Source organism: Cyprinus carpio, chromosome B14 (genome assembly GCF_018340385.1).
Source record: "Cyprinus carpio isolate SPL01 chromosome B14, ASM1834038v1, whole genome shotgun sequence".
Taxonomy (NCBI): domain Eukaryota; kingdom Metazoa; phylum Chordata; class Actinopteri; order Cypriniformes; family Cyprinidae; genus Cyprinus; species Cyprinus carpio.
Window position 1 is genome coordinate 3,189,483 of NC_056610.1, and position 18,300 is coordinate 3,207,782.

The 18,300-nt window shown below is 37.1% G+C and overlaps 2 protein-coding genes across 5 annotated transcripts in view; one reads left to right on the forward strand and one right to left on the reverse strand.

Moving 5' to 3' along the window:
• Positions 1-1,049: 1,049 nt before the first annotated feature.
• On the reverse strand, positions 1,050-9,694 carry wfs1b (Wolfram syndrome 1b (wolframin)). The gene is given in 9 exon segments (XM_042737748.1): positions 1,050-4,138; positions 6,205-6,365; positions 6,482-6,559; positions 6,774-6,947; positions 7,072-7,216; positions 7,288-7,364; positions 8,212-8,392; positions 8,394-8,457; positions 9,495-9,694. Coding segments are annotated over 8 exon segments (2,706 nt in total). The 5' UTR covers positions 8,451-8,457; positions 9,495-9,694; the 3' UTR covers positions 1,050-2,305.
• Positions 9,695-13,791: 4,097 nt separating this feature from the next.
• The window catches only part of jakmip1 (janus kinase and microtubule interacting protein 1), a 33,550-nt gene continuing 29,041 nt past the window's right edge, over positions 13,792-18,300 (forward strand). For 3 of the 4 annotated variants that reach the window (XR_006156390.1, XM_042737749.1, XM_042737751.1), the window contains exon 1: positions 13,807-13,863. The gene's annotated coding sequence lies outside the window, so the exon portion shown is untranslated. Of the gene's footprint in view, positions 13,864-18,300 lie in introns of all 4 variants that reach the window. The other variant, XM_042737750.1, reaches the window with a different exon arrangement.

An 18,300-nucleotide genomic window follows, 5' to 3' on the forward strand; every position in this document is an offset into this window, starting at 1 on the left:
ACATCAGAAAATCATAGAATGTTTGCAGTTATTCTTTGAGTGCATACTCCACAACCCCTTTGAAATGGTCTTGTGACCAACTTTTGGTTCTCAATCCATCAGTTAGATGGCATAACACAGTTGCGCAATAAGCAGTAGTGTACAGATGTCAAACTCAGTTCCTGGAGGGCCACAGCCCTGCAGAGTTTATTTCCAAACTTGCTTCAGCACACATACCATGTACTTTTCAAATAACCCTAAATGACTTGATTAGCTGGATCAGGTGTTTAATTAGGGTTTAGGGAATCTAAACTGTGCAGGACTGTGGTCCTCCAGGAACTGAGACACTCGCTTTACACGTATTTGGTGCCACCTATTGTTGCAGGTGTATAATTAACATCACTGTCTTATATTTGGAAAAATACAGTAATAGCAAAAATATTCACATAAAACATACATGTACCGATATGTCCTACACCCAGTTTTTACAGAAAATATTAAAACTAAAATGGATAACTTAATTAATTTTTGCTTTCTTTTACTCTTATAGGAAAGCACCATCCTTATTTTCTTGTGCAGAAATAATAATAATAATAAATAATTTCAACCCACTAGAAAACAGAATAGTGAATCTCAAATCTCTGCCATACTTGTAAAATATTATACCTGACAGTTACTAGATGAAAATACACTTTCTAAACACTCCTGTATAGAATCACAGTCTGAAAGTGTGCATGGTTGAGTCATTCATAATTCGGTTTTCAAGCAGAGGTAACAGATTTCGGAGGTGGCTTTCACCAGTGCATTCGAGTTTCAGTAGATATAATTATTCTGCCATCTAATGGTTGTACTGTTCATAAATATCTGAAAACTCTGCTGCCTTATTGCACTTCTTTTTACTCTGCATAATGCTAATTTTTACATTCTCTGAAGAATGTGTTTGTACATCCAAAGTTTGCTGACATAATACCAGCTTGTTATTCATTTGCTACGATATTCAGTGTTTTAACTCTTAAGTGGTTGTTAAGTGTTGTTTACTGGCCCAAGTCAAACATGCCCACCCACAAGTCTGTAAGATAAAGTGGAATATTTACTGAAATCATAGCAGGACAGAAAGGAAAACACAGACAGTGTATTTCAGTAAATGGAGATAACACAGCTGATATGCGAACATGTGTGGGTGGCTTCTCTTTGGTTTATATAGGAATGATAAATGTGAGTGGCACTTAAGTACTGACTGTTATATAATGCTGTGGTGGCACATTCACATATTTATAATACTGCAAATAAAATTTATAAAAGGGCTGATTTTTCACACAGGACAAATTCAGTCACTAAGTACAGTGTTTTAATATTGTGCATTGTAATGGTCAGATTGTACCTTCAATGCAGCCACAAACAATCAAACATCTTTTCAGCAATGTTTAAGATTTGAAATGTCTACTTAAATCTCAAATATATCTTAATATTAATATATATGACAATAATAATCCCAAACTTATAGAAAATAAGATCTTAAGGCATATCTAAGAAAAACTTCTATAGTACTGTACAGTATTTTCACAGAAAAATCATTAATCATTTTCAAATTTGTTCTATATGCCCTAAAATGTAAGTTACCTAAATCTTCAAAAGATACTTTTGAACCAATCTAAGGCATAATAACAATAAAATACACACATGCACACACCCAAATAGTAATGAATTATCTTCCAAAACATCAACTAAATTAAATATAATATCAGACATTCAAAAGCCCTATAATCAGTAAAACATGAGAAAGCTAATGTACAGTAACCTCTCACTGTAGAAAATTTAGTGAGTCTAGATGCACTGGTTTTTGGAAATTTAGGCATGGCTTTTAATTTCCCCATGATATGCATATTCCTAAACATTTGATTAAATAGTTAAAGGGGAATTAAATAGTTCAGGGATTGTAGTGGTATTTTATTTGGTTTGTGTAGCACTGGGGTGTCCAAGTCTGCTTCTGGAGGACCACTTTCACGCTTCAACTCTAATTAAACACACTAAACCAGTTAATGAAGGTCATCAGGATTATAAGATTTTTCAAGGCATTTGTATTGGAGCAGCCTGGAGCTAAACTCTGCAGGATCGTGGCCATCCAGGAACAGAAACGGGCATCTCTACTGTAGGTGCTACAGAAAGCCATTAACTTTCATACTTGGAACAGACAAAACAAGATGACAGCGCCTCTGGCCTTTTAATAGCGCTTTTATCAAAAGCACTTTATCAAATATCAATAGTCTCCTTGCACTTCGAAATTCAGTCTAATACTGCAGTGTATGCTAATGGACAATAACTAGCTTCACACAGATACATCTGTAGTAGCTACAGTACTGTCCACCTCAGCTGAGAGCAGAGGGTGGAACAGGAAATTGAAGGCGAACGCAAAGGCTTTTCTGGCGTTAACCCTCCAGTCCTGCTCGATCTTGACCTGTCGTTGTATTGGTACAAGCGGTGAGGCACATGTCTTGCAGCGCAAAGCTTTGAGTTCAAACACTGGCCATTTGCTGCCCAGTCTACCCTCAAGTACCGTGCTGAACTCCACCACGCTACCTGAGCTGAGTGCCAGAAGGACGCGGCGAAATTCATTACTAGCCCGCAGCACAATGTCTTTGGTGGCATCATCAAAATCTTGTGCTCCATTGCGCCCCTTCTGCGGCATCCCCATAGTTACTTCAAACTTGTAGTAGTCGAAACGTTTGACATGGCACCTGTGCTTTGCAAGGGCCTTGAGCTGACAAAGTGGTTCAGCAGGTCCTGTCTGGGTCTCTTCACAAGCAGGATACTCCTCACCGTAAAAACATCGAACCCAGTCTGCTATAAAGACAGGCAGAAGGTTGATGACAGCTTGCACGCCGTTCTCAATCTCAGTGACGCGAACGTACTTAAACCGGCCCTCCCACGTCACCCGGTGTCCCTCCAAGTGGCTGCAGAGGATCTGGGCATGTGCCATGTTACGCTCCTTCCAGGCACGAGGACCGCACAGGTTGCTGTACTCCTGCCAAGTCAGGGTGGAGTTGTATACCTTCATCCCCTCCGAACGGTACACGTAGAACCAACTGAAGAGCACCAGAGCTGAAATCCACACAAGGATCAACTTGACCACACTGCTTTGCCTCAAAGAGCGCAGCACTGCTAAGGGCGACACGCTAAAACGTGTCCACCAGCGCAGCAGGACAGGTAGCACACAAATGCATAACGTTACAACCATTTTGGTCAGTTCCAGTGCGAGAAACCACTGCACTAGCTGCACCAGCATTGCAGCTGCTAAAGCCAGTGATAACACAGGCAAAGCAAAGAAGAAAAGGAGGTAACCCACAGCTGTGCGCACAAGCCCTAATGCAGTGGACTCTTGCAACAGCGTGACGGACAGTTCACACCAGATGAAGCACACCAGGTAGGGCAGCAACACACAGTAGGTGCCACGTGCACCACCTGCTGTGGCCATACGTGAACACAGGTAGAGGAGGTAGAGATACAGAACACAAGGTACACCCACATGCATTACCAACTGATCACCAAGGTGCATACTGAACCAAGCGCCACCAACTATACGACCCACCCAGCCCCCCAGCAACTGATTCATGAATGCACAAATGGCGGAGGCAATCTGGGTAAGCAGGGCACATTTGGCATGCTGCTGCGCTGTTGGTCGCAGGCTTAAGTAGCTGCTTACAGTGAAAAAGACTGCAACCGTAGCCAGTTCCGAACATGGCAACCAGGACTTGTCTGCCACAGGAAATGAAAGGATGAGGAAAAGCGCAGAAAGGAGGAAGTAGAGATATGGCTCAAGGTGGTTCCATGTGAAGTTGGACTCGGCCTGCTTAAGGTCGATCCCTGGTTCAAAATGAGACAACATGGCCGTCAGCGCTCGAAAGTTCTCCCATGCCTTGGTGTTCTGGAAGACTCGGAGTGTGCAGATTACCATTGACACGAAGGAGAGGTAGAATATAATGAGGGGAATGACAAGGACAAAGAACTCCAGGGTTAGGTTGGAGATGATAAAGAAGAAGATGAGGGCATTGATGTGATGAGTAGGTATGAGAGCGCTAATCCACTGCATGCCTGCACGTGACGCCCAGTCAATCAACACTTCTTTCACCTCCATCACTGCATGAAGAGGAAATTTCAACACCTGTGGGTATGAAGAAAATTGTTTAGCCAAAAATAATTTTTAGTACACTATAACATTGGCTGTGCCTCTAAACATAGCGAGCTGCTTGACTAAATAGTAAAGATGTCAACGCTCAGAAATATTAAGAAATTTGTTGTCATCAAAGGGATACTTCACCCCAAATAAAGAGTGAATATGTCATTGTCTTCCAAACCCTTAAGACTTTCGTTCATTCTCAAAACATAAATTTTTGCCTATCCATTGAAAATCCACACAACCAAAATGTTTAATTTGCTTGATACAGAACCGCATGAGGTTGGTTTTCGTGCATCAAGCAAGCATGTCTAGTTTCTGTGGATGTACTTCATGTGCTCTATGTATGCGCTTTGATCAGTCATCCAATCTATCATTTGTACATGAATCAAAAGCCTAAATTATATCTGTTTATCTTATAAAGCGAGTGACAGAAGACTCTATTAAACCACTCGATTCAGATGGATTTGGAAAGACAATTTAAAATTTTTGGATGAACTGTCCCATTAAAATTAACAATTTGATTTGATTTCTACAATAAGTTTGCAAAATGGAGAATTTCAAACATCACAGTATATGTGGCCTACTTTTATGTAATATGTACAAAAAATACAGATAAAACTCTTTATTATTTTCTTTTTTGTGTGTGTCTTGTACTTTAACATTTGATCACTGTTTTGTTAGTGAACCATTATTTATAGGGAAGTGCTCTAACACTGATGATGTTGAACATGTTAAATGTCCGATTGTGTCACAGACAGTGGCGGAGCTGAAATCTTGGCACTGAAATCTTCATTATTTCAATATAAAAATGTGTTTGACTATAAAGTACTGGACTGTTTAGTGCCTCAAACACAACTGAATACAATAAATTACCATTACCATTTGTGAATTAGATCTAGTAATACTGAGTGAATATGAATTTTTTTTTATTATTATTATTCCTCACCTCCAGGTATTTTAATAAAGGGGCTCAATACATCTTTTTTGCTTAATCAGCTTGGTTCTGGTTCTTAAAACCAGAACAACATTCATGGATGAGACATGCAGATAGTGATAAGAATGTGAAAAAGGACGGAAGTCAACAGTACATAAATGCAAGAATGTAAAATGAGTTATTTTATGCATTTAAATGGTTTCATTTTTGTTTGTACTTTTCACATTAATGAAAAAAGCGCATATTTTCTAGTAAGCACTGTGCTCAAATTTAGTTGTGCATTAAATTGCAAAATACATATCAGCTTGCACCTTATATGGTAATCTGGAATTGCAAAATATATTTTAGTAGATGAATTTGAGAGACGTTCTGTAATGTTATGCATATATTCATACATACATCTATACACTGTTTGCAGCTTTAATCGCCTTTTTGATAATTTCATGACTTAACTGATTACAAAACTACGTTGTATGCTCATAGTTTCTTGTGCGCTTATTTATGATGAAGCGATCAGAGCGTGCTCCACATATTCGCGTAAAGTTGAAGAGTGTGCACCATGAGCACAGTAAAACAGTTGACAGGACAGGAAAGTTTGTTTTACTGACAGCCTAACATAATCTCATGAGACCACTGTTTTCCAAGCTCGTTTGACTCGCGCCTGGTGCTGAGGCGCCAGTATCCCATTTGATGTTGTTGATGCAAAGAAATACGGAAGTTCCGCATCTTAATAAATGCATTTCTTGTCAAGAAAAAGGGGACAAAAACTGGGGTTTAATAGCGGGGTGGCCACCCCGGGCCACCCCCTGGCCAAGCCCCTGGTCGCAGACATGGAATAACATGCATTGCCAATGACTGTATAAGCAGTGTTTTCTACCAAACTAAAGATGCATCATTTCATCCAATAAATAGGTGTTTTATATATTGGCACATTAGCCAACATCCTGTGTGTAATTAACACCTATTGTCTGTGAAGAGCATCTAATATCAATTACTTAGGAGATTCCACTTTGGTTAGGATACAATTTGTGTGGACAGCTGGCCATGTAGGCAATACACAATGAGTCAGCTCGCCACATTTTCACATACGTAGATTTAAGCAGAAATATAATGACACCTTCTGATGCAAAGGTAGTTCATCTGGGTTCTTTACTGGCCCTTCATCATCGTCATCATCATCATCACCCGCGACCCCTTCCATGGCAGGAGTTGGGGAAATACCCTCAGCGTATTGTTTAGTATTCTCAACAAACTTCTCTACGCCAACATAATCAATCCCTGCCAAAGAACAGACACACAAATTAGGAATATTATATGCATATAACCACATATGCAATAAAAGTAAAAAAAAAAAATAATAATACACTCTAAAGGAAAGATAACAATGCAATCACCATCTCTTGAGACCAAACTCTCCAAAACCTTTCTTTGTTTCTGTGTTGGGGTTGAGAGAGGGCTGCTGGGAGCACCATCTAGAGGAGGAGGAGGACACACAAGCATGTTAAATGTTCTGGAGATATTTACAGTTAACAGTGTTGATTTACAGAAAAGAACTGCATGAAGATTCTTCATTTTTTATTAAGTCTAACACCATACAGGTTGGGGGACAACACAACGGTAATGACAGAAAACAACAGAACATTTTCCAAACTGGTTGACCACAACAACGGATTGCTGATGTTTCACCTGTCTCAGTGTTGAGCTGGCTCACATTTTCCAGAAGTTCAGCGGCAGTGATGTTTTTCTTCCTCTCTGGATTGAGTTTCCAGTACATTAACAGAGCTGCTTTCCTTACACTGCGCTGAAAACGAGATTCACATGCCAGGGAACAAACCTCCTCTCTGTTCTCAGCTGTGATGCCTGGCACACATGCGCGCGCACACACACACACACACACACACACATTAATCCATTATAAATTGAATACAGACAAAGGGATATCATATCTTCATAATCTAGATATCATAATAAGTATCTGCTTTACCCCTTTTTTCACGCAGGCAGCGCTGTAGCAGTTTCACCGCATCTTTCCGTCCATTTTTGGCCGCCTGGAGCAGCCATGTAACAGCAGTAACAGAATTCACTTCCTCATCTTCTTGCTCAGCTAATCTCAGGTAATATCTGCCAATCTGTCCAAAAACACAAGTGTAAGTTTTTCTAATTACTATTAAGATGTGTAGTGTGTTTGTTGCATTCAGACCTCTGTCTGTGCTTTGGTGTCTCCATTCTTTGCCCTCTGTTTAAGATCATCTATGCTCAGTTCCTCTGGGATTTCACCTAGAAAATAAAAGGGCCACACATACAATTAGCCAGGTATTCATATTACGCTGTCAAAACAAATATGTATAGTGGGAAACCAGTCTAGTTTATGCTAAAGATGTTCACTGAGCAGATTTTTACACACATTTGTTTTTCAAATCAGACCTTTTCGAGTGACTGACTACCTACACCAACTTATTTGCAACTGCTTGCAAAGCAGATCAGTGTGTTCAGGCAATGTAGTCATTGCATATCAATGAATGTGTTAAATGTAGCTGAGTGTACTACACTTTCTTGGTAGTTAAAAGCAAAAAACAAACTAGAAAAACATTAAGAAAACTGACAACATATCAGTGCTCTTCATATGGCAACTGGATGTTGTATTGTGCTATTTATGACAAGTTTTGTGCATGTCAGTATTATTGTAGTATTATTTTTATATATTGTAGTTTTTATAAATATTTTAAATTAGCTTAAAAAATTAGTTTTCATTTTAATTTTTAAGTTTTACTAATTAAAAATATTATTTTTATTTTAAAAATATTATTTTTATCTTAAAAATAATTTTAAAAATATTTAAATTTAGCATTCATTTGTTTTTGTATCAGTTTTAGCAATTTGAGTAGTTGTGGTGACATTTTTAAATGTTAAGTTTCATCTAATCTTTATAATTTCTTTTTAATTTCAGCTTTATTTCAAGTACTGAAAACTATTTTTAATATTTTTTGTTAATAATAACAACACTGGTGAGTGTGTAATATTAGATCTGAACTCATGAGTCAATGATTAATGACACAGGAACTTGGGGAATACCAGCATGGGAGTATGTGACATTCGAGCAATCCAACAAAGAGTGAATCTGTACCCTGTAGAGGAAAAGATGATTGTCCTGGAAAGGCAGTGTGGGAATTGCTGGCAGCATTCAGCTGGGATCGACCTGTCTGTGAGGCGTGATGTGGGGGTGAAGTCATTGCTGAAGGGGAGGAACTAGGCACTGAAGAAGAGGACACTGGATGAATGGTGTGCCCAGATGCAGAGAAATATAAAACAGGTGACAGGTGATGCCGGGGATGGCAGTGGAGATTTAAGAAGAGAGGCATCCATTTCTAAGCTTAAAACAAAAAGACACAAAATTCATTACAATATCTTATCAAAAGACAGGAGGAAATATCATATAACAATACATAAAGTAATATACATCAGTTAATATCATATAACAATACATAAAGTAATAAAAAAACAAAAATAAAATTAAAATAAACCACAAAACATAAGACAGGAGGAAATATCATATAACAATACATAAAGTAATATATAATGAAAAATATACTTAAAATATACCACAAAACTTAAATTACATTAAGTTGTATTTTATTTTTATTTCTAATTAGTATGTATTAGTATGTTAAAAGGAGATTTTATCACATAAAAAGCAAAGTCACACATTAATTTAATTTAATTTAAAAGTATGCTATGGTAACTATTGATTCCACTACAATACCATACTGTCACTATTATGGCTATTACGAAACTTAGCGAGTACTGTCATCATAAAAAACAACAAAGGAATTCTGAATTCTGATTCTTGGTGAGATACCACATTAATTTATTATGGTTTAACATTAGTTGACCCAACTACTACTGAATTTCATGGAAACTATACAATGAAAGCCATGGATGTTACCATGGTAATGGTTTGGAAACAGTGTATTTTGTACACTGCTTGCGAAAAGGCTGAGCTGTCATTTTGTCATTGCTCAGCCATGTCACCTTCACTACTGACCGGCGGAACAGAAAGTAAAGTTACACTCAAACAAAAATGATCAACGAGCACAGAGGAGCAAACAGAAATACTTCCAAACGCAGATTTTTCTGTATGTCCGTGAATACTCTTCACAGACATACAGTAACATTACATAAATGAAATGACATCACTGAATTCAATGATGAACTGCCTTTAACTGAAAAATTAGTGTTTACTATTGTCATTTTGCGTTATTGACACACTATTTTCCTAATTAATGCTGTACAGTTGCTTTGACACAATCTGTATTGTTAAAATCGCTGTATAATAAATGTGACTTGACTTGACTTCACACCGCGAGTCTTCAATCACCGACTGCATTTCTGTCGCTTATTTTTTCTTACCTGAGCTTCTCTATCACTCCATCATAAGTATGACAGAGCTGTCAGCACAACCCTGGTAACTTTAGTCTATTCTGACACCAGACACAGTGTAACTTATGTAAGTGATGAGCACAGAACGGACAGAGCAGAGGCCCGTCCAGCGTCCAGATGCTGCTCACTAAATAAACCCTCCCCCACTGACTGACTGGAGCAAAATGTTTTTGTCGTATTCAAGTTCCTGTTGCTCTGGATTTTCAAAATAAAAGACCTAAAACTAAAAAAAATAAATGTCCTTGATTTTTGCCTAATTTTAAGACCCACAACCACATGAGAAATGAAAACTGATCTAGTAATCATAATGCTAAGCATAATAGCCAATCAGGACCTCAATCAGTTAAGTTTCTGGACTAGAACAAGTAGATTGAGGTACTTGTTATGTCCAAATACAGCAAAATAATCAATTTATATATTTATATATTTTTTTAATTATGAGATTACCGAGATTATTATAAATAAGCTTGTGGCAGATATGGGAAAGCAAGCCTATTTACAAGACTCAACAAAAAATAAACGCCTTCTGAAGGTTAAAAAAATTCAGCCATTACTTTTTACTTAAGACTTACTAGTATCCTGTAAGATATAATGTTCCAGGCAAGTTTGCTTGATCATTAACAAAAAGATGCATGTCAAAATTACTCAGGAAAATAAGATTTAAGGGGGAAAATATTGTGTTGCAAAAGTGAGTACACCCTCCTGAAAGTTATGAAATATAAATGAAAATTTTCCAGTGCAAGTTAAAGGCGATTTTGATCAACAGGTAAGTATGTTATTCTTTGCCATTTTCTTCAGAATCAAAGTGCTACATAGCCTATGGAATAATTTTCAGGTATAATGCTGTGAAACAGTGAAACCACTTGGGAGAGAGCTACCAAATATACAGTACAGTATGAAAATATAGGAAACATAAAACAGAGATTTAAAAACAGTGGACTTGGGAATATTACAGTGAGAAGTGCCTGTTGGGCTTCTTTTTTTTTCTTCTTCAACATGATAATGATTATATACATTTTCCCAATGTTAAAAACCTTCTGTAAGTGCAGTATTTCACCCAAGCTTAACAATCTTGAGGGCCTGTGGGGGATTTTGTAGAGACAAGTTGAGCAACACTCCCTATTAAAGACAAGAGATTTTATGGATCTCATTCTTAGATGTGACAATTGGTCACAAACAAGTACACTCAATGCAAAGAGGGATCAGAGAAGTACACTTTAGTATAAGTTATGAAGGACATATTATGGATTAAAATATTACACATTTATTGAATTTAATCAGAATTAAATAATTAATATTAAATTAAATTAAATATTTTTCTCTATTTTTAGGAATACATTTTGCCTTCTTCCATGAATCATATTAGTGCTCATTTAGAGCTCTCTTTTTTATTTTGTATTTGTTCTACCCAAATGTCTATAAAACTTAAAAATCATTTAAACATAATGACCTGAAAAGGCAATGCAATTCAGTGTGATAGGTTTTTAAAGGAACAGAGTTTCAATATAACTTCAACCTGAATACATGAAATAGGAAATTGAATATTTTAAGTGGAAAATATTTTGTTCCATTAAATGCATAAATATCAGAAAGAAAAAATAAATTGGACTGAGTCTTGCATTCCATTCTGTTCAGATATATGTTGTTTTATTTGCTTGATTTGAATTGAACAGACCAGCTTATCACCGGGTGCTATAAACCATTGCATAAGAACATACAGCACAGATGGCATCAGTGGATTGACAGCTAAAAACAAGCAGCAGCATCATTTCATAAATGTACATGTTCTCATACATATAACCCTGAGATCACCATAAGAAGATAGAATTGTGCTTTTTATATCACTCTGTAAATAAACACAGGAAACATCAATTTCTATTACTATTTTACATTTTAAAAATAACTAAATAGTAAAATAATCAAAACACACATGTATAACACAAATAAAAGTTTAATTTTACACCTTTTTGTATTGTATTTTAATTTTTGTTTTTGTAATAAACTTATATGTAGGCAAACCGGGAAATTTTAGCAGACCGTGCTAATCTCAAGCATTTATAAGAGCACATCACAATGGCCCTTGCCTAACATGTTTGTAATTGTAAATACATAAAACTGCATGAAATTATTACTCCACCATGCATTATATAACTAGAAAGCGAAAGATCAGAATATATACTTTACTGTTTAATTTGATCTGATTTTTTCTCAACAAGCAACAACCAAGAATATAAATTAAGCATGTTAAATTGAGGGCTGTTTGTAATAGTGTTTAGATGTGAGTGTGTGCAGTGCATGATCTTCGGCTGATGAGGAATGTGTGCTGTAACCATGGTGACAGAGCTTGCTGCATTACTGAACAGACAAGCCAGAGCAGCCCTTCTTCCAAAGCAGGATAGGATTGCTTTTCTTTGTATATGATCCACATAAGACACATTTTCTTACCACCAGGGTCATATATTTCTTAGAACTCATATTTACTCTCCTTCAAGTGTCATATATCAGCCGGTGAAGTGTAAAGACATGGCGCATGAATTTGAGACTCCCACCAATCTTTAAAAATGAAGAAGAGAAAATAATGGCATCTGAGATGGCATGATGATCAGATCATATTTCCCTTTTTAAAACATGGGTTTTCTGTAGTTTTCAGTCTAACATTCATGGCCAGGCATTACTGTGTTCAGGTTCAACAGCAGGGACAAAGAAAAGAGATGTGGTTCTTGCCACATTCGAGTTGGACTTTGTAGTAGGGTTTAACTGAACAGAAGATTCACACACACACACACACACACACACACACACACACACACACACACACACACACACACACACACACACACACACACACACACACACACACACACACTTTCCAAGCTTTGTTGAGTAATACAGCTTAGAGCAGGTTTAAGATAATGAGCTTGTTATAAGTTTCACACACTGAGAATGAGAAGGAGAGTGGCGTCCACATATATTAAACCCATAGCTATCACATTAATGTTTTTTTTTCATACCACAACTTTAATCATGTATGAAGAAAAATATACTGTATATCATACAGTAGGTAATGTGACTGGTGCCATTTCTTTTAAATATTTGACCATTTTTATTTATTTAAATTATTAGTTCTAAAGTACATGCATGTAGTCTCTCAATTAATATGATCTCAAAAAATCTACATAAAATCTATATATAAATAAATGGGTAGAATGCTCTTTAATAACTTTAAATGGAGTATACAGTAACATGTCACACTGTGTTGTAGACTGTGTTTTACACACTGTAAATTTTTTCTTATGTCATACTTTATGCTCTGATCCTTGTGAAAGAAGTGAAAAACAAAATCGAGAGAGAGAGAGAGAGAGAGAGAGAGAGAGAGAGAGAGAGAGAGAGAGAGAGAGAGAGTTTGGCCCGGGGAAGTGGCCTGCATATGGTGTTAATCATGCATGCTGTAATGTCTAACTGCACTCCAACGTATACAAGGAGAGACAGAAAGAGGCAAGCAGACAAGGAAATCTAGGTCAGAACGATGGCACTTTAGTGATGTTTCTGGGGTTGAGCTTGATTTTCCACTCAGCAAAGACCCACTGTCAACCCCATGCTCCTCCCTCCCCTTACACGGCAGCGGCTGGTGGTGCTGCACTATGACTATGTTCATTCATTCACATCCACATTTTCCTCTCTCCCTACTTTTATGACTTATTACACGAGTTAATCAGCGGGGAACTCTTATTTGAAACAACCAATATCTAAAAGAACTGGGTACTATTGTAAGTTGTCTCTTATAATAAGTGTTTGTTTGTTTATTTGTTTGTTTAAAAACCTTTATTGAATAACTATATCATTCATTAATAAATTAATGATATATTTTTAATATTAAAAATGAGGGTTTGCTGAGGAGTTTTGAATGACGTCTTTCACTGTGGGCGTGGAGGTGTTGTGTGAAATTACAGATCGTAGTATGACTAAGGCTTAGTTTATGAATATCAATTATGTATAGCTGACGTGTGTTAATACGTTCCAATTGCTATTGCTTGGCTCATATATATTAAATACTTTTACGGTGACGCTGCACCGCTCCTTTCCAATAGCGAGAGCGTTGCTCATTAATATTAAAAGTGAGACCTTCACAGTAGTAGGATTCGAAAATTCGCTGTCGGATTTCTCTTGCATGTGTAGTGGAGACTAATGTAACGCTGCCCGTCACCACTATAACAGCATCAACACACACCACCCTAAACTTCCGCAACTCAACTCATATCACATGTCTCTCCTCACAGAACAGAACTAAAGACAACAACATTTTAGGCCTTCTGGACCGCGGACACCTGAGACGCTCACGGCAAGTTACTGGGGATCGTACGAACAAATGTTCATTTATAACCTGGATCACTGCACATGTCCATTTGATTCACCAGCACACACACTGCTACGTGGTATTTCATTGTTATAAAATAAATGAATCATTTAATGCCAATGGTTTTATGAGCGTAATGAATGAATTTGGTATTAGGCTATCACTTTCACCGGTGAGAGTTTATTGGTCCTCGCTTACAACATCACACACCCATAATTAATTCATAGCATTTGGTTCGGTAATGTAACAGTGACATCTGTCCTCGTGACGCTTTGTAAACGGTGTAGTTTCAGGTTGAAACTCGTATGATTGGTGTCGATTCTCTTTCATCTTTCGGCTGTCAATCATGATGACGCAGCGTTGTCAGTCATCCGGCGGTTTGGTTTGATGTGTTGTGCTGTGGTTTGATGATCGGAGATGTTGAGCTGCAGTGGGTCTGTGATGGCTGGTGCTGTGGGTGTGGTTCTGGCCGCCCGGTGCTGATGAAGTCTGCCTCTGTGTCTCTGGATGCACTGCTTATTGGGTTCCCACGGTAATGGGAAAACTGGAAATAACGCGGAATTGTGGAATCGTGATTTCCAGGCCTTGAAAAGTTATGAGAATTTCTGCAGGCTATGAATATATATATATTTTCTAGTCATGCTTAGCTTCAGAATAGAATGAAAGAATGGGGCTAGTTGTCACACAGAGGACTTGTCATTAAGTCTAGCCCACATGTTTGTTTTCTCTATCAGTGGTTTTAAAAGCACCAGTTCAAAACCTTCTTCAAAATTGAATATTTTTTGATCATAATATAGCTGTTAGGTGTGCATGATAAAATTACATAATTTACAGAACACTGGTAATCTGTTATTTTTTGTATGTTTGATGTTTAAAATAATTTTGTGATTCATAATTATGTAGTCAAACAAACTGCATTTCTTTATTTATTTTTTTTATTGTAATAGGTGGCTGATTTTGGTTTGATTATGTTTAAATGCTGGTCTGTAGCCAGTTCCGGACTTACTGTTGTGCTTGTTGGGTTTATTTAAATGAATAGTCCCAATCAGGGGAGAAATATGCACAGGCCAAGCACTGAAACTGTTTTAAACAAAGATGTCAGTGGATTTTGTGAGAGGACAAAAAAGGTACTTTTCCTCTGTAGGAAGCGTAAGTAATGACTCGTATTTTGGCCAGAAGTGAGAATTTAAAGTTAAAATGCCTTAATGATGGTGATGGATTTGTTTCTTACAAACACACAGCTTTTCACAATACGTTAATGGGTACGTTCATGTCATTTACTTGTGGATTATTGTGATGTTTCTATCAGCTGTTTTGACTCTCATTCTGATGGCACACATTCACTGAAGGGGGTCCATTGGTGAGCAAGTGATGTAATGTTAAATTTCTCCAAATCTTTTCTGATGAACAACAACAACAACAACAACAAAAACTCATCTATATCTTTGCACATTTTCAGTAGATTTTAATTTTTGAGTAAACTCTTTCTTTGCATATCATATTTGTCTCTCCTAGAACAAGCACTATAATTGTTGGGTATCATGTGAATTTGCTAAACCCACACTGACCAGACCAGGACTGGATATTCGAATGAGCAATAGGGCCCGGGTTCTCTGAGCTGTAGACCCCTGACCAGCCACTGGCTGTGTTTAATCTTCAAATGTCACTTCTACCACACAGACTGAAATTGTTTAATCTGCTTACGCGAACTTTACGCAGATGGAGGCTTAATGGAAGGTTTTAACAGAAAGCTTGAAGTGTGTTTTTCAGGACAAAAGTCATTTTTGTAAACGTCACATCAGGGCAAGTTGTTAAATGTGTTACTTTTATCATACTATTTACTTTTTTGTATATATATTTGTGTATGTTGCCTTTTATAGCCTGTGTTTTAAATTAAATAAGTACTTGTTTTTTAATTGTAGGGAAAAAATGTAATTGAGCTGTTTTTTATTATTATTATTAATCTATTTATTATATTTTATTTATTTATTTTTTATGTGTTGGCAAATACCAAGTTACTTACTCTTAGAAAAATGTGCAATATCACTGAGTCTTTAATTTCCAAATGGTACTAATACGTACCTTTAAAGGGATACTCCACCCCACCAAAATAAAATTTTTGTTATTAATCACTTACCCCCATGTCGTTCCAAACCCGTAAAAGCTTTGTTCATCTTCAGAACACAATTTAAGATATTTTGGATGAAAACCGGGAGGATTGTGACTGTCCTATAAGCTGCCAAGTAAAATACACTGTCAAGGTCCAGAAAAGTATGAAAAGCATCATCAGAATAGTCCATCTGCCATCAGTGGTTCAACCGTAATGTTATGAAGCAACAAGAATATTTTTTGTACGTGAAGAAATCAAAAATAATGACTTTATTCAACAATTCCTCTCCTCTGCCTCTCCCCACATCACCGTAGCGCCATTTTGGAGAATATGAGCTGGGCGCAGGCGGCGTACACTATACTGTGTCAGCCGTGCAACAAAGATACGTTTTCTGTGTGTATTTACACTTTGGCTGAAAGAAAACAGCGCATCAATGCAGCGTGGCTGACACAGGAGAGCTTATACTGTATTCTCCAAAATATTGCTAAGGTGATGTGTGGAGAGACAGAGGAGATAACTTGAGTTGAATAAAGTCATTATTCTGGTTTTCTTCTCATACAAAAAGTATTATTGTCACTTCATAACGTTATGGTTGAACCACTGATGGCAGATGGACTATTCTGACGATGCTTTTTATACTTTTCTGGACCTTGACAGTGTATTTTACTTGGCAGTCTATGGGACAGTCACAAGCCTCCTTGTTTTCATCCAAAATATCTTAAATAGTATTCTGAAGATGAACAAAGCTTTTACAGGTTTGGAACGACATGGGGGTAAGTGATTAATGACAAAATTTTCATTTTGGGGTGGAGTATCCCTTTAAGGTACTAATATGCAGTTTTAGGGGTAAGTAATATACAATGGGGTACTTTTTGAAAATGTAACATCCCATTGACAGCTTTTGTACCTTTTTTCTGAGGGTGTACAGTGCTGTAATAAATAAGCTATAAATATGATATTATGGTGATTACCCTGGAATTTTTGTCTGATTAATGTAACATTCAAATGTGATTGACCTGGGCTGTGTTTCCCAAAAGCATCGTAAGCCTAAGTTGATCATAGCTCCATTGGTGGCAATGGGTCTACGATGTTCTTAGGCTTACAATGCTTTTGGGAAACGTAGCTCTGGTTGATTATGTCTGACCGTCAAATGCAGGTCTAAAGCCAGTGCTGGACTTACTGCTGTCCTTGTTGGGTTTCTTTGCGGTTCCTTATTTGATTACATTTTGCTGGGTGGCTTCAATAAGATCCCAGACGTTGCACATTACTGTCACAACCCTCCTTGCCAAACACACTGTAGCATTTACATTGGCAACATTGCTGTTACGCCCTAACAGAACTTTCCTTAGCAATTGAAACCTGTCCTGCATCTGTATAGAGCTCTTTTACCACGTAGACTGAACATTTTTAATCTGCTTATTCCAACTCTAAACTGTGAACGGTTTAAAGAAAGAGACAGCGTATCTCCATAGTACAGACTTGTATGGTCACACGCGTTCACCCATGACCAGTGAGCAGCATCATTCATTTGAATATGCTGAGATAAAACACTGCTGCTTCATTCTCCGCCCATTTAGATTACAACTTTATGTAAGTTTTTAAGATATCAGGGCATTAATAGTTTCAAAGGTCAGCAGAAATGTTGAACAAGGTAGACTTGTAATCATTTCATTTCCGTGTCTTCTAGTAGTGGTTTACTTCAGTGAGTTTGGTTTGTTTTCCTAGGGTGGGACATTTGTAAATTTGTTTTGCATAATGCACTATTGGCCTGTATGGAATGTATGTGGCCCAAAAATGTATTTACAGTCTATAAACAAAAATCGGCAAACTGCCACTACTGCTCTCAAAAAATTAATTAAAATCACAACATTTCCAATCTAAGGTCTTCGTCAGTATTTTTATTATTTTTTTTCCTGAATTTGACTATTAGCTACTTAAAAGAGCAAAATTCAATAAAGTGGTTTTATTTTTTATTATTTATTGTTTTCTTCGCCAGTTTTTATAGGGAACTTGACTTTGATGTTTCCCATAAACATCTGCAGAGTGGCAGTAAACTCTTGTGACTGGCTGGACATCTGGTAGCCAAATGTGTGTGTGTGTGTGTGTGTGTGTGCGTGTGTATAGGATATATTTAGCGAAAGTTCAACTCATGCAAATGTTCATGACTTTATAAACCCCTGGTTTGCTGTCATTTTGTGTTGAGTCTCAAATTAACAGATGACGTAATTGTGAAATGTCATTAACAGTTCAAACTAGTTTGTTAAACACTTATTTTCTCCAAGAAACTGAATTACAATCCAGATGTGTTTCAG